Source organism: Trematomus bernacchii, unplaced genomic scaffold, assembly GCF_902827165.1.
Source record: "Trematomus bernacchii unplaced genomic scaffold, fTreBer1.1, whole genome shotgun sequence".
In the NCBI taxonomy this organism is placed as follows: Eukaryota; Metazoa; Chordata; class Actinopteri; order Perciformes; family Nototheniidae; genus Trematomus; species Trematomus bernacchii.
Window position 1 is genome coordinate 233370 of NW_022987694.1, and position 19999 is coordinate 253368.

The 19999-nt window shown below is 42.6% G+C and overlaps 3 protein-coding genes across 3 annotated transcripts; 2 read left to right on the forward strand and 1 right to left on the reverse strand.

Moving 5' to 3' along the window:
• The first annotated feature begins 626 nt into the window (after positions 1 to 626).
• On the forward strand, positions 627 to 6100 carry LOC117489220. Its single transcript, XM_034138395.1, has 5 exons — positions 627 to 693; positions 1060 to 1350; positions 1713 to 2030; positions 5053 to 5144; positions 5224 to 6100. The coding sequence occupies exons 2-5, from the start codon at positions 1257 to 1259 to the stop codon at positions 5377 to 5379; spliced, it is 660 nt and encodes a 219-aa protein (XP_033994286.1). The 5' UTR covers positions 627 to 693; positions 1060 to 1256; the 3' UTR covers positions 5380 to 6100.
• A 645-nt stretch (positions 6101 to 6745) lies between these two features.
• Positions 6746 to 9436, reverse strand: LOC117489218 (tRNA-splicing ligase RtcB homolog). Its single transcript, XM_034138393.1, has 4 exons — positions 9419 to 9436; positions 9029 to 9061; positions 7743 to 7862; positions 6746 to 7074 (listed from the first exon to the last, which is right to left on the reverse strand). Exons 1-4 carry the CDS (start codon positions 9434 to 9436, stop codon positions 6967 to 6969), a joined length of 279 nt encoding a protein of 92 aa, XP_033994284.1. The 3' UTR covers positions 6746 to 6966.
• A 3016-nt stretch (positions 9437 to 12452) lies between these two features.
• LOC117489219 (exportin-T-like) lies at positions 12453 to 15970 on the forward strand. The gene is made up of 8 exons (XM_034138394.1): positions 12453 to 12470; positions 13829 to 14018; positions 14454 to 14570; positions 14716 to 14831; positions 15036 to 15083; positions 15167 to 15238; positions 15727 to 15783; positions 15866 to 15970. Exons 1-8 carry the CDS (start codon positions 12453 to 12455, stop codon positions 15968 to 15970), a joined length of 723 nt encoding a protein of 240 aa, XP_033994285.1.
• The last annotated feature ends 4029 nt before the right edge of the window (positions 15971 to 19999 follow it).

Consider the following 19999-nt stretch of genomic DNA (forward strand, 5'->3'; position numbering starts at 1 on the left):
TGACGCCATGTTGAAGAACAAGGTCTTTACAAACATCAGTCAGATAACACATGTGAAACACACATGTGAGAGTAAAGAATGAAACCTTTTGAAAGTGTGTGTGTGAGAGCAGAGGTGGAGCTGAGCAGAAGGAGCAGAGGGTCTGCAGAGGAGGAGGTGTTGTTGAAGACACAGGGGAAGGGTTCACTAATGGAGACCACTTGCTAGAGGGTATCAGATGTAGATGTGAGGGTACCTGCAGTCTGTGTTCTTATCAACATGTGTTCTGTTGTTCATCATCAACTCATGTTGGAACTGAGTCCAGTTTGAATCTGAAATATAGTTTCATCTCTTTGATGGTGTGTCTTTGACCTCTGTTTGACCTTCTGTCCTCTGCAGACTCTGTCAGGCTGCTGGGGGGGACTGGTCTGTGCTCAGGCAGACTGGAGGTGAAGTCTGACCCGTCTAACCCGTCCTGGTCCTCAGTGTGTGAGGCTGACTTTGACCAGCAGGATGCTCAGGTGGTCTGCAGGCAGCTGGGCTGTGGGGCTCCTTCAGTCCTCCAGGGGGCGCTCTATGGAGAAGGGGAGGCTCCAATGGGGACCAAAGAGTTCCAGTGTGGAGGCCATGAGTCTGCTCTCCTGGACTGTAGCTCAGCCTCAGAGAGAAACACCACCTGCTCACCTGGCACAGCTGTTAGCCTCACCTGCTCAGGTAGAGAGGAGCTGTGATTGGTTCATTCTGTTCTGACAGAGAGGGGAAGCCCCGCCCCTTCCTGTGTCCCCCTGGGAACTTATTTCTGAGGAAACGCACGGCGGCGAGAGACGAACAGTTTATAGCGTTTGAATTGTTCCATGAGTTCCACATCTGAGGTCTGGCCGTGTTAAGGATCCTCTTTCAGAGACTCAGACTGTGTTGAACATGGAACACTTCAAACAGGACCAGAAAGGACTGCTCTCTCTCCGCTGAGCATCCATGTGTTTCTGTAATCAGGTCTCATGTTGGTCCACAGGAAGGGGCGGGGCTTCCCCTCTCTGTGAACTCTCTTCTTTTACTGATCACTCTCCTGTTTCTGTTCAGAGCCTGTCAGGCTGGAGGGAGGGTCCAGTCGCTGTGAGGGAGACCTGGAGGTGAGAGGTCAGGGAGAATGGAGACCAGTGGTTGCTCTTAGTGAGGAATGGGACCTGGAGATAGCAGAAGTCGCCTGCAGAGAGCTCGGCTGTGGCTCTGCTGTTTCTGTAGGACAGAGAGAGGAGTCCTCAGTGAGACCTGTGTGGATGATCAATCCTTACTGTCTTGATTCTGAATCTGCTCTGAGGGACTGTGCGATATCACTTCCCTCTGCTTCCATCCTGAATATCACCTGCTCAGGTAAGTCCATCAGTCCCATCATCACAGTAATGCAGCAGCCTGTCTGTCTCTCACCTGTCTGTCTCTCACCTGTCTGTCTCTCTCTCACCTGTCTGTCTCTCACCTGTCTGTCTCTCACCTGTCTGTCTCTCACCTGTCTGTCTCTCACCTGTCTGTCTCTCACCTGTCTGTCTCTCACCTGTCTCTCTCTCACCTGTCTGTCTCTCACCTGTCTGTCTCTCACCTGTCTGTCTCTCACCTGTCTGTCTCTCACCTGTCTCTCACCTGTCTCTCTCACCTTTCTGTCTCTCACCTGTTTGTCTCTCACCTGTCTGTCTCTCACCTGTCTCTCTCTCACCTGTCTGTCTCTCACCTGTCTACAGACCTGCTGCTTCAGCCCAGCATCTCTGTGTCCTCCTCCATGTACGGGGTCTCCGGGGCCCAGCAGCAGGGGGTCCAGGTGTTCAGAGGCTCCACCTTCAGCATCAGCTGCTCCATCCAGCCTCAGTACCCAGGAGGCTCCTTCCTGCTCAGCTCCTCCACTCACAACTACACCCAGCCAGCTGTCAATCACAGCGCCCACTTCCTGTTCCCGGGTGCAGAGCCCGCCCACCAGGGAAACTACAGCTGTGTTTATCACCTGTTGGTTCGCTCTCATAACTTCTCCTCTGAGAGCCGTCTGCTGTCTGTCACTGTCTCAGGTAAGCTCAGTCTCTCACCTGTCTGTCTGTCACCTGTCTGTCTCTCACCTGTCTGTCTGTCACCTGTCTGTCTGTCACTGTCTCAGGTAAGCTCAGTGTGCACCTGTCTGTCTGTCACCTGTCTCTCTCTCACCTGTCTGTCTCTCACCTGTCTGTCTGTCACCTGTCTGTCTGTCACCTGTCTGTCTCTCACCTGTCTGTCTCTCACCTGTCTGTCTCTCACCTGTCTATCTCTCACCTGTCTGTCTCTCACCTGTCTATCTCTCACCTGTCTGTCTCTCACCTGTCTGTCTCTCACCTGTCTGTCTCTCACCTGTCTGTCTCTCACCTGTCTGTCACCTGTCTGTCTCTCACCTGTCTGTGTCTCACCTGTCTGTCTCTCACCTGTCTGTGTCTCACCTGTCTGTCTCTCACCTGTCTATCTCTCACCTGTCTGTCTCTCACCTGTCTATCTCTCACCTGTCTGTCTCTCACCTGTCTGTCTCTCACCTGTCTGTCTCTCACCTGTCTGTGTCTCACCTGTCTGTCTCTCACCTGTCTGTCTCTCACCTGTCTGTCTCTCACCTGTCTGTGTCTCACCTGTCTGTCTCTCACCTGTCTCTCTCTCATCTATCTGTCTCTCACCTGTCTGTCTCTCACCTGTCTCTCTCTCACCTGTCTCTCTCTCACCTGTCTGTCTCTCACCTGTCTGTCTCTCTCTCACCTGTCTGTCTCTCACCTGTCTGTCTCTCACCTGTCTGTGTCTCACCTGTCTGTGTCTCACCTGTCTGTCTCTCTCTCATCTGTCTCTCTCTCACCTGTCTGTCTCTCACCTGTCTTGTCTCTCACCTGTCTGTCTCTCACCTGTCTGTGTCTCACCTGTCTCTCTCTCACCTGTCTCTCTCTCACCTGTCTGTCTCTCACCTGTCTGTGTCTCACCTGTCTGTCTCTCACCAGTCTCTCTCTCACCTGTCTCTCTCTCATCTGTCTCTCTCTCACCTGTCTGTCTCTCTCTCATCTGTCTCTCTCTTCTCACCTGTCTGTGTCTCACCTGTCTCTCTCTCACCTGTCTCTCTCTCACCTGTCTGTCTCTCATCTGTCTCTCTCTCACCTGTCTGTCTCTCACCTGTCTCTCTCTCACCTGTCTCTCTCTCATCTGTCTCTCTCTCACCTGTCTGTCTCTCTCTCACCCTGTCTCTCTCTCATCTGTCTCTCTCTCACCTGTCTGTCTCTCACCTGTCTGTCTCTCACCTGTCTCTCTCTCACCTGTCTGTCTCTCACCTGTCTCTCTCTCACCTGTCTGTCTCTCACCTGTCTGTCTCTCTCCTGTCTGTCTCTCACCTGTCTCTCTCTCACCTGTCTGTCTCTCACCTGTCTGTCTCTCACCTGTCTGTCTCTCACCTGTCTCTCTCTCACCTGTCTGTCTCTCACCTGTCTCTCTCTCACCTGTCTGTCTCTCACCTGTCTGTCTCTCTCCTGTCTGTCTCTCACCTGTCTCTCTCTCACCTGTCTGTCTCTCACCTGTCTCTCTCTCACCTGTCTCTCTCTCACCTGTCTGTCTCTCACCTGTCTGTCTCTCATCTGTCTGTCTCTCACCTGTTCTCTCTCTCTCCTGTCTGTGTCTCACCTGTCTCTCTCTCACCTGTCTCTCTCTCACCTGTCTGTCTCTCACCTGTCTGTCTCTCACCTGTCTCTCTCTCACCTGTCTGTCTCTCACCTGTCTCTCTCTCACCTGTCTGTCTCTCACCTGTCTGTCTCTCTCCTGTCTGTCTCTCACCTGTCTCTCTCTCACCTGTCTGTCTCTCACCTGTCTGTCTCTCACCTGTCTGTCTCTCACCCTGTCTCTCTCTCACCTGTCTGTCTCTCACCTGTCTCTCTCTCCACCTGTCTGTCTCTCACCTGTCTGTCTCTCTCCTGTCTGTCTCTCACCTGTCTCTCTCTCACCTGTCTGTCTCTCACCTGTCTCTCTCTCACCTGTCTCTCTCTCACCTGTCTGTCTCTCACCTGTCTCTCCTCTCACCTGTCTCTCTCTCACCTGTCTGTCTCTCACCTGTCTCTCTCTCATCTGTCTCTCTCTCACCTGTCTGTCTCTCTCTCATCTGTCTCTCTCTTCTCACCTGTCTCTCACCTGTCTCTCTCTCACCTGTCTCTCTCTCACCTGTCTGTCTCTCATCTGTCTCTCTCTCACCTGTCTGTGTCTCACCTGTCTCTCTCTCACCTGTCTCTCTCTCATCTGTCTCTCTCTCACCTGTCTGTCTCTCACCTGTCTCTCCACCTGTCTCTCTCTCACCTGTCTCTCTCTCATCTGTCTCTCTCTCACCTGTCTGTCTCTCACCTGTCTGTCTCTCACCTGTCTGTCTCTCACCTGTCTCTCTCTCACCTGTCTGTCTCTCACCTGTCTCTCTCTCACCTGTCTGTCTCTCACCTGTCTGTCTCTCTCCTGTCTGTCTCTCACCTGTCTCTCTCTCACCTGTCTGTCTCTCACCTGTCTGTCTCTCACCTGTCTGTCTCTCACCTGTCTCTCTCTCACCTGTCTGTCTCTCACCTGTCTCTCTCTCACCTGTCTGTCTCTCACCTGTCTGTCTCTCTCCTGTCTGTCTCTCACCTGTCTCTCTCTCACCTGTCTGTCTCTCACCTGTCTCTCTCTCACCTGTCTCTCTCTCACCTGTCTGTCTCTCACCTGTCTGTCTCTCATCTGTCTCTCACCTGTCTCTCTCTCCTGTCTGTGTCTCACCTGTCTCTCTCTCACCTGTCTCTCTCTCACCTGTCTGTCTCTCACCTGTCTGTCTCTCTCCTGTCTGTCTCTCACCTGTCTCTCTCTCCTGTCTGTCTCTCACCTGTCTGTCTCTCACCTGTCTCTCTCTCACCTGTCTGTCTCTCACCTGTCTGTCTCTCACCTGTCTGTCTCTCACCTGTCTGTCTCTCACCTGTCTCTCACTGAGAGCTTTTTAAAGAGGTCCCACTCTGGGAAACATCTGAAAGCCTCCAGAGTGCAGTTAGTGGGACTGCTGGCCTCATGCTGTGATGTCTGATGTCCCCTCAGATCCCCCACCTCTGATCCTCCGAGCCGTCGTCCTGCTGATGGTTCAGCTGCTGACTCTGCTGCTGGCCAGCGGCCTTTACTTCGTCTGCAAGGTAGGCATGTGTTCAGAGGACTGTGATGTGGGCCTGAAGAGGAGCAGGTAGTCACCTCTGTGCTGTCATGTCTCTGTAGGCCACCAGGGGGCAGCCTGACAGACAGGAGGACATGGAGCTGCAGGAAGTGAACCTGGCTGTCATGTCTCTGCAGGCCACCAGGGGGCAGCCTGACAGACAGGAGGACATGGAGCTGCAGGAAGTGATCCTGGCTGTTCCTGCAGAGGAAGAGTAGCAGCTCCTCCCGACACTCACATATATCTAGCTGATCCCATCATATAAAGCATAGGATCATTCAGCCCCTGCTCTGAGATACTTTTTGGAAATGTTCTCAATTTTAACATTTTCTCAACATTTTAACATTTTCTCAAAATGTCCGACTTTTTCTCAAAATGTCTGACTTTAGCATTTTAGAGTTTTTGCTTGATTTTAGGAAGATTTGAGTTTTGTAGTTAAATAAACTTCAGGTTAGATTTTGATGTTCAGAAAAAAAAAATTACATTTTGTTCTCGACAAATGATCAAACATTTATTTTGTACCTATTTTTTTATCTTAAACAGTTTTTTGTTTGTTTTATAAGAATTTACCAAAACTCTGTTCTTAAAACTTTTGCATATTTTTTGTATAATTAAGGATTTTGCTTATTTTATAACAACTTTGCTTATTCTTTGCTTATTTGAAAAGAGTTTTTCTCCGTTTTGAACCAAAGGAATATTAATTTTAAATAATGAATTTAAACATTTGTCTGAATTGATGAGAAAGTGTAATTGGAGAGGAAGGGTCTGATATATATGAAGAGGTCAATCAGGTTAGATATAATGAGGGAACATGGAGAGAGACGTATAATGATGAGAACATGTGAATAAATGAAGCCCTGCACACAGACCTGAGATCAGATATCAACAGAGATCACAGAGACTATTTTCTATGTTCAATCAAATAAACGGTGAAACTCTCTGCATGCTTTCAGTTTCTTCTGCTCAGCGCTTTCCTTCAGAGGACATCAGCTCTTCAGAACAGATCTGAGAACAGGAAGTCTTTCCCACAACCTGGAGATATGACTGAGAGAGTCATGAGGAGGGAGTTATTATTCATCTGTATCTACAGCGTCTGACTGATCACCACACATTAAAGAGGCCCTGTCTATTAGTGGTTTATTATTCATCTGTATCAAAACAATTAAGAAAGTGTTCAATTAATTAGAGGCAAAGAAAAGGAACATTTAGGGTGTTTCTGTAACACAGTTTATCATTAAATTCAGCTTTTAGGGATTTCTCTTCTGCAGTTTAAGCAGTAAGAAGAATCGCTAAGAAAATGGTCAGTTTTATCTTTATTTTAAAGCCAATTAGCCGGCATTTTTAATCGTAAATAAATCATTAACAGCAATCAAAAAGAAAGAAAATCAATGAAATAATTAGTGAATAAAAACATGTTTCGTGTTGTTTATCTTCAAAGGAAATCCAGTTTTTATTCCCTAAATATTTCCTAGTTTGACTCGATAACTAATATAAAGAAACTGGATCTTCTAAAATATTATGTATTGGTATCTTATAACTTGCGTAGAGGCAAACAAAGGGAACATTAAAGGTGTTTCTGTAATGCAGCTTTTAGTGATATTTTTTATTTGGCATGAACAGAACATTTTTACATTTTCTTTTCAGGTTAGAAATTAAATTCCTTTCTTCAACATAAATTCATTCGACTCCAGAAATGAGTGAAGTATCTTCTGCTTCCCCGCTCAGAAGTCTTCCTGTCCTTAACGAGCTTCCTGTCCTTAACGAGCTTCCTGTTTGTGGTTAAAGTTTTTAACGTCGTGCAGTATTCATCCTTTAATGACGGCGATCGGTCGCAGTTTGATCGCCTTCTGACTGATTCCTGCGTCGTGACACGTGTTCACAACGTCCGTCACGTTCTTGTACGATTCAGGAGCCTGAAGGAAACACGGGAGAAAAATAATTTAGTGTTTGCATAGTATGGAAGAGGATTAATGCCAAAGAGATGAAAAACAACAAAGAAATCCATTGTTGTTTGCAAAGTACGGAAGCCAATTCATGCCAAAGTGTAAAAAACAAAAAGATATTCCGAGGGAAGTTTAAAAAATAAAATGCTTGATTGTTTGCAAATATGGAAGCCAATTAGTGCCAACGTGATGAAAAATAAAAGATTATTGAAAATAAATAACAAATCTGTCAATAAGAAATGTATACTGAAATGAAACTAATAACAATTTTAAGAAAGCGTGGATAATATCTAAGATTAAAGTAACAAATATACGAGAAGGGTTAGGGTTAGGTGAGGATAAAAAGTTAGAAAATCACATTTCCGTAAAAAAGAAAATCCCATTTTAAATAGAAGTATCGAAAAAAAATATATATGAAATTATGATATTTGATTAAATTACAAAAGAAAATCAACAAAAGATTATTTTCTTGAAAACAAAACAGATAAGGAAGAGGTTTAGTGCCAACTTTGAGTCGCAAAAATAATATCAAAAAATGTTCCCGAAATGTTAGAGGTGACAAAGTCGCCGCCACAACCCAAACAAAGAATAACCCAATAATGATTGAATTACTGATGTAAAAAATAACCCCTCCTCACCTCCTCCATGACGAGTTTTGGCGAGGCGACCCTGATGGCGATTCCTTGATCGGCGAGTTTGTCCAAAACGTCCTGGAAGCCGATGTTTCTGCGAGATTTCGCCCGGGACAGAGCGCGACCCTGAACACAACACAGGTACGGATCAATTCATTATCAATTAATTATTAAAATATACTAGAATACAAATGTACAATAATTAAAGTGGAACATTTAAGAGAGAAAACAACAAATATTTCCTGAAACATAATTCCATTATTATCCAAGTTTTTTAAAATTCCGAAATATCAAATTTATGTAGAAAGCTAATTAATTAAAGTGGACCTATCATGCTATATTTGAATAATATATTGTAGAGCCATACCTATATAAAACATGTCTGTGAAGTTTTTTTTTCAAAATACCAAACAGATCATGCATTTTAGCCATGCCTCATTTCGCTCTATTTGCTCTTTCCAGCCTGTTTTTGAAAGGGCTGATTCTGTGACGTAGCTTTAATGCAAATGAGCTGCAGCTGACCACGCCCCCCTGCAGGAGAGGGGAGCGTGCTTTGAGATGAGGGGGAGGAAAAGAGAGGCTCCGTCCTCCGTGTATTATTCTTATATGATTATATAGAGTCATTATTCATTTGTTTTAAAGCTCAATAAATAACAAAGAAGACCTTTGAACGGCACTTTTCTAATTTTGTGCGGAAGATTTAAACTTTAACGGACATGTTGACCGGTGAAAAAAAATCTAGTTTATAAACATCTCCGTGGTAAAATGTTTAGAACACACAAGCAGAAATCTGCCGGAGTGTTCTGGCACATGTCCCTTGAAAATGAAGTCTAGCCACAGATTCTTGTCTTTTTCCAGGGATGGCATTGCATGCAGTCCCTTGTCCTTGTCCCGATTCTTGCAGCCAACAACAGCACAACGTTTAACTCCCTTAGACATCCTGGCAAGAGCATGCAAAAACACAGACTGGGGGAGATTAAGCTTTCCGACAGCCTATATGCGAATGAGAGGTTGGGCAATGGCCGTGGCCCAACCTCTCATCCCCCTGATAGGTGGAGAGTTGCCCATATAGGCGGAGCACCCCTTTTCTGACGTCAGAGAAATTCAAATCTCTATCAGCTCCGTTGCAGCCCCGTTTTTAGAGATTTGGGTATGGATGAAAAGAGAGAGGGTTGTGTTTTCTGACACTTGGTGAGTTCCCTGACACACCGGGGACACATATTCATGTATAACAGACGTAGAAAAATGCATTTTGCATGATAGGTCCCCTTTAAATTAGTTAAATCTCGTACGGCTCCGTGACAGGTGCACAGACCAAGGGAGGGCTTGGGTTACCACCGGGTTGGATGGTCCCACCAACGCGGGGCTGGTGATGGCAACATTGGGTCCGATGCATCAATGCATGGTGCCCCGACCATGAGAGGGTTTGGGGTGCCCCGGAACCAGGCACCACCCCAGCAGGAAACGGGTTGTATGGTCAAAGGAGGAAAGAGTGATACAACCGGGGTAAAGCAAAGAAAGTGTCCGACAATAGTGACTTGTGAGGCGGCCAGAGAGTCTGTCATATCTCGGTCCTATCCTCCAGGCAACGCTGTGGCCAAAACTGGGTGAAAATGGGCTAAAAACAACAAAAAAAAAGATATTTCATCCAGGGAAATTTGGGTGAAAATGAAAAAAAGTACCCAGGAATAGTGCCTCATGGCCCCGCAAAAGCGTCCTCCAGGCAACGCGGTGGCCAGAACTGGGTGAAAATGCGCTAAAAACTAAAAAATATATATATATTTCATCCAGGGAAATTTGGGTGAAAATGAAAAAAAGTACCCGGAAATAGTGCCTCATGACCCCGCAGGAGTCCCCTGTCGACTCCCCTGGCATTCCTCCATGGGCAAAATAATCAGAGTCAACTTTTGTGAGAAGCAGGAAAAGGGGTCAAAATGAGAAAATTGTGTCCCAATATAGTGCATCATGACCCCGCAGGAGTCCCCTGTCGACTCCCCTGGCATTCCTCCATGGGCAAAATAATCAGAGTTAACTTTTGTGAGAACCAGGAAAAGGGGTCAAAATGAGAAAATTGTGTCCCAATATAGTGCATCATGACCCCGCAGGAGTCCCCTGTCGACTCCCCTGGCATTCCTCCATGGGCAAAATAATCAGAGTTAACTTTTGTGATAACCAGGAAAAGGGGTCAAAATGAGAAAATTGTGTCCCAATATAGTGCATCATGACCCCGCAGGAGTCCCCTGTCGACTCCCCTGGCATTCCTCCATGGGCAAAATAATCAGAGTTAACTTTTGTGAGAACCAGGAAAAGGGGTCAAAATGAGAAAATTGTGTCCCAATATAGTGCATCATGACCCCGCAGGAGTCCCCTGTCGACTCCCCTGGCATTCCTCCATGGGCAAAATAATCAGAGTTAACTTTTGTGATAACCAGGAAAAGGGGTCAAAATGAGAAAATTGTGTCCCAATATAGTGCATCATGACCCCGCAGGAGTCCCCTGTCGACTCCCCTGGCATTCCTCCATGGGCAAAATAATCAGTTAACTTTTGTGAGAACCAGAAAAGGGGTCAAAATGAGAAAATTGTGTCCCAATATAGTGCATCATGACCCCGCAGGAGTCCCCTGTCGACTCCCCTAGCATTCCTCCATGGGCAAAATAATCAGAGTTAACTTTTGTGAGAACCAGGAAAAGGGGTCAAAATGAGAAAATTGTGTCCCAATATAGTGCATCATGACCCCGCAGGAGTCCCCTGTCGACTCCCCTGGCATTCCTCCATGGGCAAAATAATCAGTTAACTTTTGTGAGAACCAGGAAAAGGGGTCAAAATGAGAAAATTGTGTCCCAAAATAGTGCATTATAATGCAGACAAAGTCCCCTGCAAACTGCCCTTGCATTCATCCAGAGTCAAACTTAAAGTATTTTGAGAACCAGGCTAGGGGGTCTTGAGGCATCAAATTCATCCGAGCCAAAGTGCACTTTCATCGGATACATTCTTCCAAGATTAGAAACAGCCGTTTTTTTTTCTAAGTGCACCCAAAAACCGGGTTTCTGATTTCGTTCAGACGGTAGTTTGAAAAGTTTGAACGAATTTTTTTAACAGGGAAGGGGAAAAGGTCCCGGGGCTTCATTTCCCCTTCTCCGTTGCAACAAACAACGGAGAAGGGGAAAAAGCCCCAAACAGTTGAGCCCCTTCTCCGTTGGCACTCTGTCATTTTTTTGAAATTTTTTCAAAACTTCATTTTTGATTATTTTAAGATATAATTAACCGTTTTCTTCACTTTGTTTTGCTTTCCACGGGTGGGGGCGCCTGGCAGGCCGCCTATGAGCACCCAAATTCGGCCTGGATCATCCAGGATTTGTGGGCTAAGCTCCATAAACTGACTAAATCACCCAGAGAGGTCACCTTTCTAGCCCAAATATATATAATACAAATACATTTAAATAGTAAAAGGTGCAATTGTGCTCTGCATTACCCGGAATTTGATTTTCATAGCCCCATGATAGTGATTAAAAATCATTTTCATGGGAAAAAGTGTTAAAACGCCTGATTAAATTATATGCAGGACCCCAGTGAGCTCCAGACTATGTGCATTGTGTTGGGGAACCATATAAATGATAGAATAAATGCATTGAAATGCAAAAATAATGATTTAAAATCATTTTAGGGGGACAATTGTGGAGAGGAGCCTGAAAATGACTCTCCAGCACCCCGGATAACTACCAGTTCATCTGGTTTAAATGTGGTGGTGATAGTGGCATTAACTAGTACCCAGTAGAACCAGGCTACAGCACATGTCTTTTCTACCCAGGAATAAGTGCTGAAAACATGGGTAAAAGTGTGTTAAAAGTCGGGGGAATATGTTTCAAATGACAGCAGACTGCTGCTTGTTGGCAGGCTGATTCAGTTCACTTGTCTCACACACACCCAGGGGGGAAAAGAGAACACATTGACCCCGGAATAAGTGTCTGAATCATGGGCACATTAGTGCTTAAAGTCGGGGGAACTGTTTTAATTCAAGACCAGGGTGAAGAGATGACACATTGACCCAGGAATAAGTGCTCAAAACGTGGGTAAAAGTGTGTTAAAAAGTCGGGGAACTGTTTTAATTCAGGACCATGGTGAAGAGATGACACATTGACCCAGGAATGAGTGCTCAAAACGTGGGTAAAAGTGTGTTAAAAAGTCGGGGAACTGTTTTATTTCAGGACCAGGGTGAAGAGATGACACATTGACCCAGGAATGAGTGCTCAAAACGTGGGTAAAAGTGTGTCAAAAAGTCGGGGGAACTGTTTAAAATGACAGCAGACTGCTGCTTGTTGGCAGGCTGACTCAGTTCACCTGTCTCACACACACCCAGGGGGGAAAAGATAACACTTGTACCCAGGAATAAGTGTTTGAAAGGCGGGGAAAAGTTGTTTGAAATAGTATAATACCTCCAGGGCGCATAACTGCACTTTACAAGCCAGAAATAATGTTTAAATGGTCGGGGAAAGTATTTTTAAATGTCTGGAAGAGAGTTTTAGCCAGTCATTTTGCACGATATCATTTAACATTGACGCTCTCCTGAAAATGCACAGAATATGTGCATTTTCAGGAGAGCGTCAATGTTAAACGATATCGTGCAAAATGACTGGCTAAAACCCAGGAATAAGTGTTTGAAAGGCGGGGAAAAGTTGTTTAAAATAGTCTGATACCTGCAGGGCGCATCACGAAAAATGTACAAGCCAGGGAAGGTGCCTGAATCCCGGATACTTTAGGTCTGTCACTTAGGGTGACCGCACCAATCCGACGCTCCCGAGAGCGGACGTCCATTATTTGTAAGGCACCTAATACGGAATAGGGTAATTCTTTTAACTTAAAGATATCAGCTAGAAATTTCTCCAGTTAAGTACTTACAATAAGACAATTGTTTTTTGTATTACAAGTTTTCTGAAATAGCATGTTTAAATATGCAAATGAGCCATTATCTCATTAGATATGCGCATATTTTAATACATTTCAGGAATCGAAATCTGAACTTTGGATAAAGCCAGGTTCAAAATTCTTGTTTCATTTTGTAGTCATATTAGAATCTAAGGCTTTTACAGAAGGGATTTTGGATATCTCTTTTTATCACTCCATAAATCAGAAAATACTGTCAACAGCCCTAAAATATCAATTTCCGCCATGTTTTTAGGTATAAAATGTTATATAATTCAGGCTATGAATGATATATGAACAAACCCTTCTGTAAAAGCCTTCATAATATTGATAGGAATATAACTGGAAGGTTTGGTGTATGTACGTGCTACTGAAGTGGACATTTCGGACTCAGAAGAGGACAAAAAACTCATTTTGAGAAAACAACCTTTAAAGATTGCAGTGTGGCGCTAGCTAAACCCTCCTGTTCTTTGGATGACAGCTTGCGCCTCGACGCACTCCGTGAAGGTATTTCATGTTCAGGGTAATTTGTTTTTTGTATAACCTTGCTTCGTGCAAGTGACAATTGTTGTCGTCTTCTCTGTGAACGTTTTTTTCGCCGTTCTTTTGGCATTTTGAGATTTAAATTTCTAGCGGAAAGCTAACCAGGAAGTGTTTTAGCACACCACGTGACGCATCTGAACGAATCACGTTGTCAGAAATTGACACCAGCCAATGAGATTTTGTTTCTTGGTTTAAGACCCCTTTGTACTTTCACGATTGGTTGCTGATACAAAGGAAATGACCATATTTGGATCCGATGAGATTGTGCATGAGAGACGGAGCTTTCCAACAATACCTCTGATGACATGGTGCAAACAGCGGTCATGGTACTTTATGTTACGTTAGAATGCTAACTTTTGGTGAATTTAGGAGAAACCTACGGACGCAAATAGACAAACTATAGTATTCCCCGATTAAAATTCAGAAAATATTCAACAAAACTGAATCTGATGACGGCCTTTTGAGGGCAGCTGTTCCATACGGACACATTGTAATATAATAACAGGGATTTCAATGTTTTTCCTCCGGTTCCTGCGGCAGGTTTTCATGCCGCTGCTTCTCTCTTTTCTCTACATTAATAACAACCATAATAACATATATTATTAATTCTTCTTCCTCCCGTTTGCAGTCGCAGGTATCCCCCTTCCTGCAGCAGGTCTTCATGCCTCTGGTCCTCTCGATCTTTGAGGTTTTGGGCCGCCCGGCGGAGGAGAACGACCAGGCGGCGGCGCTGGAGAAGCAGATGCTGAGGAGGAGCTACTTCACCTTCATCCAGACGGTGGCCGGCAGCGGCATGAACGAGGTCATGGCCAACCAGGGTACGTGTGCATGGAGAAACATTCAATATCTGAGAGGAAACTGAGGAAAATCTGCTCAAAGAAACGTGTTTTATTGCTTAAAATGGAAGAAAACGGTGAAAAACACAAGATTTTATTTCACTGTTCGAGAGAGACACGCTAGCAGTTTCCCTCCGTTTCCAGTCTTTATGCTAAGCTAACAGACAACATATGACTAACATCAAATGAAGAGAATTTCCTGCAGATGTTGGATTTTTTTGTAGTAAGTTTAACACAAAATTTAAGTTTTTATCCAGTTTTCTTTCTCAGAATATCCTCGACAACACCTCCTTTTTTTAAGATGGACTTCTCCTTTTACGATGGCCCTCAAACTGTGATTTTTAAACCGTTAATTTGTGTTTTTTCTCAGAATCTTCCCATTTCTTAACTGTATGAATGTTTTCTATGTTCCTCCAGGAGCGGAGAACATCGAGCGCGTCGTGTTCACGATCATCCAGGGCGCCGTGGACTTCCCCGACCCGATCGCCCAGAAGAGCTGCTTCATCATCCTCTCCAAGCTGGTGGAGCTGTGGGGTGAGATATACACATATACATATATACATATATACATATATACATATATACATATATACACATATACATATATACACATATACACATATACACATATATCTAAAGTATTCTGTGTGTTTCTAACTGAGTGTTGCTCTTCCTGCAGGAGGGAAAGACGGCATGGTGGGATTCCCCGACTTCATCTACAAACACATCGTCCCCGCCTGTTTCCTCGCTCCGCTCAAACCCAGCTTCGACCTCTCAGACGCTCAGACCGTTCTGGTGAGGGTCCCCAAAAACAAATGTGTAATCAGGGAATCAACTCTGAGTTTCTGGGATTCAGATATTACATTACGGGAAGAAAACACGGATATCATGTTTTTTTCTGCATCGGGGCTAGATTTGGATATTTTAACGATTTTTATTTTACGCGTCATGTTGTTGTTGTTTACGTCTAACGTGTTGTTAACGTTTGTCTTCTTCCAGACGCTGTCGGAGTGTGCGATCACGCTGAAAACTATTCATCTCAAACGGGTACAAACTCTTATTTTAATACATTTAAAATACTGCAATGTATTCCTCATTTATTTATGAATCTGTGATATTTTGTGTTTCAGGGTCTGGAGTTTATCCAGTTTCTGCAGCAGGAGTATCTTCCCTCTCTGCAGGTCGCTCCGGAGATCTCACAGGTGAGCTTACCTGAGGGCACGAGTCTGAGTTTCAGTCTCTTTTCTCATAACAGAGGGTTTTTGGCTTAAATCTTGTAATCGTGACTTGATTACGTCAATATATTCTGTCAAACTGTTGTTTTTCTGTGATATTTAATGAATATTATGAATATTTTTTATGTAAATTTGTATTTTTGCATGATGCTGTTGTTTATTCCTCACACTCCTGCTGTGTTTAGGCCTTTAAGTATATACAAATTGACTTTATTTCGCATATTTTTGACTTAAAACGTCGTATTTTCAACATTAAATGAGCAAAAACCAACATGTAATACTTGTAATTTGCCTCCATATTTTATTGGATTTAGTGAAAAATAAGAAATATATGAAGATACAAGAAAATGATGCAAGAAATGTCTTAAAAAAGCACAAAAAGAGGTCTTTATGTCACATTAAATACTGTATAAAGTTAGTTATATTTAGCTGTAAAATGTTGACTTTATTCGCAGGAGCTCTGTCAGGTTCTTCAGCAGCCGGACGTGAAAGTCCTGAAAAACTACATAAAGGTACGACCGATTGAATTACAATAAATAAAGCGTGTTTTTAATAACTTTATTCACTAATAACGTCCCGATGTCTCCTCTTTAGGCGTTCTTCCAGCGGGCGAAAGACCTTAGCATAGGAGCTGCTTTTGCACTTAAATGTGGCTCGAAGGACGGAAGAATCCTCCGAAGACGAGCTGTCCACGACTAACGAGACGATTAACCAGGGACGATAACGAGGAGATAACGAGGTGATAACGAGGAGATAACGAGGAGATAACGAGGTGATAACGAGGAGATAATGAGGAGATATTGAGGTGATAACGAGGGACGATGATCGGACGTTGGACAGGAAACAGATCTTTGGAGGACGCAAAAGAACGGAAAAGTTTTGGTAACAATCCTGAAAGAAGCTTCACTGTAAACCCTCACGTTAGAGAAACTGAGGCGACGTATCGAAGGCGTTGTGGGGGAAATAAATAAGATGTGGAGCCGCGAGGTGGAGGAACATTCTGAGGAGAAATGAGGAAAATCAGACATTAAAGTGGAGATTTTAGGAGAAACCTTTGTGAATTTTCTGAGATTTAAATTGCTGAATTTACAAGATTATTATTATTATTATAATTTGACGAAACCAAGATGACATTTTGTAAAATGAAATGTACGATTTAAGAAGAAAATGTATTTGATTTACCAGAATTTTTGGGGGAAATTGTCATGAAATTTAATTTAGTAAAAATAAATATTAATTTCAGAAAGAAATCTGATTTATTGGAAGAAAACTTGAATATTCTTCAAAAATAATTATTTAATTAGTAAAATATTTTTAAGAATTAAGTGTTGAATTAACGAGGAAAAAATGAAATTTTCTTTAGATATCTTGAATTTTTTTTCCCACAAATAAATCCTTTAAATCTCAGAAAGAAATCCACATATTTTCTCCTAGATTTCCCGACTTTAATCCTGAAGCTTTTCCAGTTCTTTCCAGAACATTATTCGCCTCTTTGGCTCCATATTTAAATATTTAACCTCCGATGGCACTCATTTGCCTCCATAGTGTTTATCTGTGTGTTACATATTTAATTAAATCCTGAAACACCTGAAGCTTCTCTCCTTCTCGTTAGAAATGTAAACACAGGTGTCGCTGCTGAACGGACAGAATATAAAGGGCTGAATTATTTTATTTTTATGGCATCCATTTTGTTTTTTATGCGTCGAGGAATGGATTTTTTTTTAAGGTTTGAAGTGAAAACGCTCGCTCTGCATCGTCTCAATTTTTAATAAAAACACCCTGAATTTCAAAGCCGATAAACCACTCGTTCCTGACGCAGAGACCCTCGTTACAGACGTAGAGACCCTCGTCACAGACGAACACAATGTAAATAAGAGAATAAGATGATTAAAACAAATGTAAATAAATCGTTTTTCTTTTTCTTTTAACCTTCAATTTCACCTGGAAACGAAGTATGGAAGCTCATTCGTGCCAAGAAAATAAAAAAAGATACATATTTAAATTATATTTTTTGGCTTTTTCTCATAATTGTGATTATTATTAATTAATAATGACTGAAAAGCTCCTCTTATAATAAATATTTTTATTTATTATGATTTTTAATAACAATCTTTTCACTTTAATAATCTTATCATTTTTATGAAAAAAGGCACTTTTGTGACTCTTTATCTCATTATTTGGATTCAAAGTGAAAGTTAAACTCACTTAAATAACATTAAAAAATATAATTTTAAATAATAAAACTCACAATTCTGACTTAAAAATGTCAAAAAATCTGATTATTTTTTTTATAATTTCTTAAATGTTATCCTTTGTTTTATTGACACTAAAGAGCTTCCATAGGGTCCCATGAACTGTACAGAAGAAGAAGCTCCAATTAGTTTTATACTTAATTATGCAAACGCTTCAATTCAAACTGTGAAGATCTGGAGAGAAAAAACAATCAAAAACTGAAGGAGACATGTTGAATTTTCTGCTTTAAAATTTGGGATTTTGTGACGCCGTGCTTTGATGTTTCTTTGATTGATTCCTGTTTTTAGTTTTAAATTATTATTTTCCCATAAAAGTGAAGCACGAAAACTCCCGGAGAAAGTGCCTAAAAATTGACCAAAATTAGAAACAGTCGTGCATTTAATTAGAGCTAGTTTTTATTTATTTTTGTCAACAAATCCAACAAATTAGAATTTCAAAAAAATCCCAAAACAGGAGAAAAACCCTAAAAAATTAACGAGAACAAAAAAATTTTTATTTAAATGTTAGATTTGATAGAAAAATGTTATAAAATCCAAGTTTTTTCATTTATAATTTAGCGAGACGTTCTGCATTTTGTTGAGAAAATATTTTTTGACTATTTTTCTTGAGATTTGTTGACAAGAAGAAAGTAGATTATTAAATGCCTTCAAATAATTCTAAATAAAACAACAATTCAGTCAAAATGCAAAAAAAATCTGAATAAAATACTGAACAATTTACCACATGGACATCACTACTGCACTCGCGCTCCTATTGGCTATCGCTGCAACACATTGCACGTGATAGGTTAAGGGGCGGGACATCTATAAGCGGTTGACCAATCACACTACTTTGAGAAATACTCATTTATCAAGTTGTTTGACAAAAGGTGAATTTTAGGAGTAAAAACTCGGAAAGGGATTTTTTTTTATTACAAAACTCTTGTTTTATTTTAGCTTTTTCTGTCAATTGTTACAAAGTTATAGAATAATAAACTACAGATCTTTGAGGGGGGTAAAAGTACCAGGTGTTCACAGGTAAACCATGTGTTCACAGGTAAACCAGGTGTTCACAGGTAAACCAGGTGTTCACAGGTAAACCAGGTGTTCACAGGTAAACCAGGTGTTCACAGGTAAACCAGGTGTTCACAGGTAAACCATATGTTCACAGGTAAACCAGGTGTTCACAGGTAAACCATGTGTTCACAGGTAAACCAGGTGTTCACAGGTAAACCAGGTGTTCACAGGTAAACCATGTGTTCACAGGTAAACCAGGTGTTCACAGGTAAACCAGGTGTTCACAGGTAAACCAGGTGTTCACAGGTAAACCAGGTGTTCACAGGTAAACCATGTGTTCACAGGTAAACCAGGTGTTCACAGGTAAACCAGGTGTTCACAGGTAAACCAGGTGTTCACAGCGTTGTTTATTAGGAGCGGTTGAATCTGTTCGATGATGAAATGTGTTTTGTTTTGATATGAAGAGAAAAGAGAGATTCTGTTCGAACCAATAAAGTGTTCCTCAAATAATCCTCTCTTATTTATTCATGTTTCAGACGTTTAATATGTTTCGGCTCGGGCCTCATCACTCCACAGATATACAAAGCACGATGAGTGATGATTAAATAACTACCCCCCCGAGCCTACAGGTGGTGGGGGGGGGGCAGCGAGCAGCGACGTGGAGTAGCAGCAGCAAGCAATGCATGGAGAGAGATCTGGCAGGTTCAATAGAGCGGCACATTAAGGACACTCTGGTTGGCTGTAGAGTGGCACGGGGCGTTATGTGTGAATGCAGCATGAGTGCTCGAGCCTGAACTAGCTCGCAGGCTTCACCCCATAAACGGCAAGGCACCCCCACCACCACTCTGCACTTTGATACAGCAGAACCACAAGGTCTGCCCTAAGAGGGGACTGTGCAGACCCTCTTAGGTCCAGTTCCTTTGGTAAACGGTTTCTCTGTGAGGACACCAACACTCTGGAACACAATACCAATACAGATAAGGAACAACACCTCCTATCATACATTTAACCACTATCTTAAGAACTGGCTTTTAAGCAATCAAACATGTGAACACTTTTCACTGTATCATAGTATGATAGTGTTTCATCTGTTTGCATGTTTGTCTGGTCCTATGTGTTGTTGTCTGTTGTCTGGTCCTATTTGTTGTTGTCTGTTGTTGTCTGGTCCTGTGTGTTGTTGTCTGTTGTTGTCTGGTCCTATGTGTTGTTGTCTGTTTGTCTGGTCCTATGTGTTGTTGTCTGGTCCTATGTGTTGTCTGTTGCTGAGTGTATTCTTTTTAATTTTGTTTTTATTTCTCTAGTCTTGTTGTGGTTATTTTAACATCTTGCCAAAAGGACAACAGTTGAAAATTAGCCTGCTGGCTAACACTGGCACGTTTACAGCAATGTTGATCTATGTGCACTGGCCTTTACAATTTAAACTTACAAGCAGTTTATTAAAATGTCACACTGCTGGTTAAAAACAGTCAAAAATGTAAAT

Coding starts and splice junctions, on each gene's coding strand:
- LOC117489220 (XM_034138395.1), top strand. CDS start 1,257: ATGATCAATCCTTACTGTCTTGATTCTGAATCTGCTCTGAGGGACTGT. Junction 2,031..5,052: donor GCTGTCTGTCACTGTCTCAG/GTAAGCTCAGTC, acceptor ATGTCCCCTCAG/ATCCCCCACCTCTGATCCTC. Junction 5,145..5,223: donor GCCTTTACTTCGTCTGCAAG/GTAGGCATGTGT, acceptor ATGTCTCTGTAG/GCCACCAGGGGGCAGCCTGA.
- LOC117489218 (XM_034138393.1), bottom strand. Junction 7,863..9,028: donor TGTGCACCTGTCACGGAGCC/GTACGAGATTTA, acceptor TGTTGTGTTCAG/GGTCGCGCTCTGTCCCGGGC. Junction 7,075..7,742: donor CAAAACTCGTCATGGAGGAG/GTGAGGAGGGGT, acceptor TGTTTCCTTCAG/GCTCCTGAATCGTACAAGAA.
- LOC117489219 (XM_034138394.1), top strand. Junction 14,832..15,035: donor CAGACGCTCAGACCGTTCTG/GTGAGGGTCCCC, acceptor GTCTTCTTCCAG/ACGCTGTCGGAGTGTGCGAT. Junction 15,084..15,166: donor AAACTATTCATCTCAAACGG/GTACAAACTCTT, acceptor TTTGTGTTTCAG/GGTCTGGAGTTTATCCAGTT.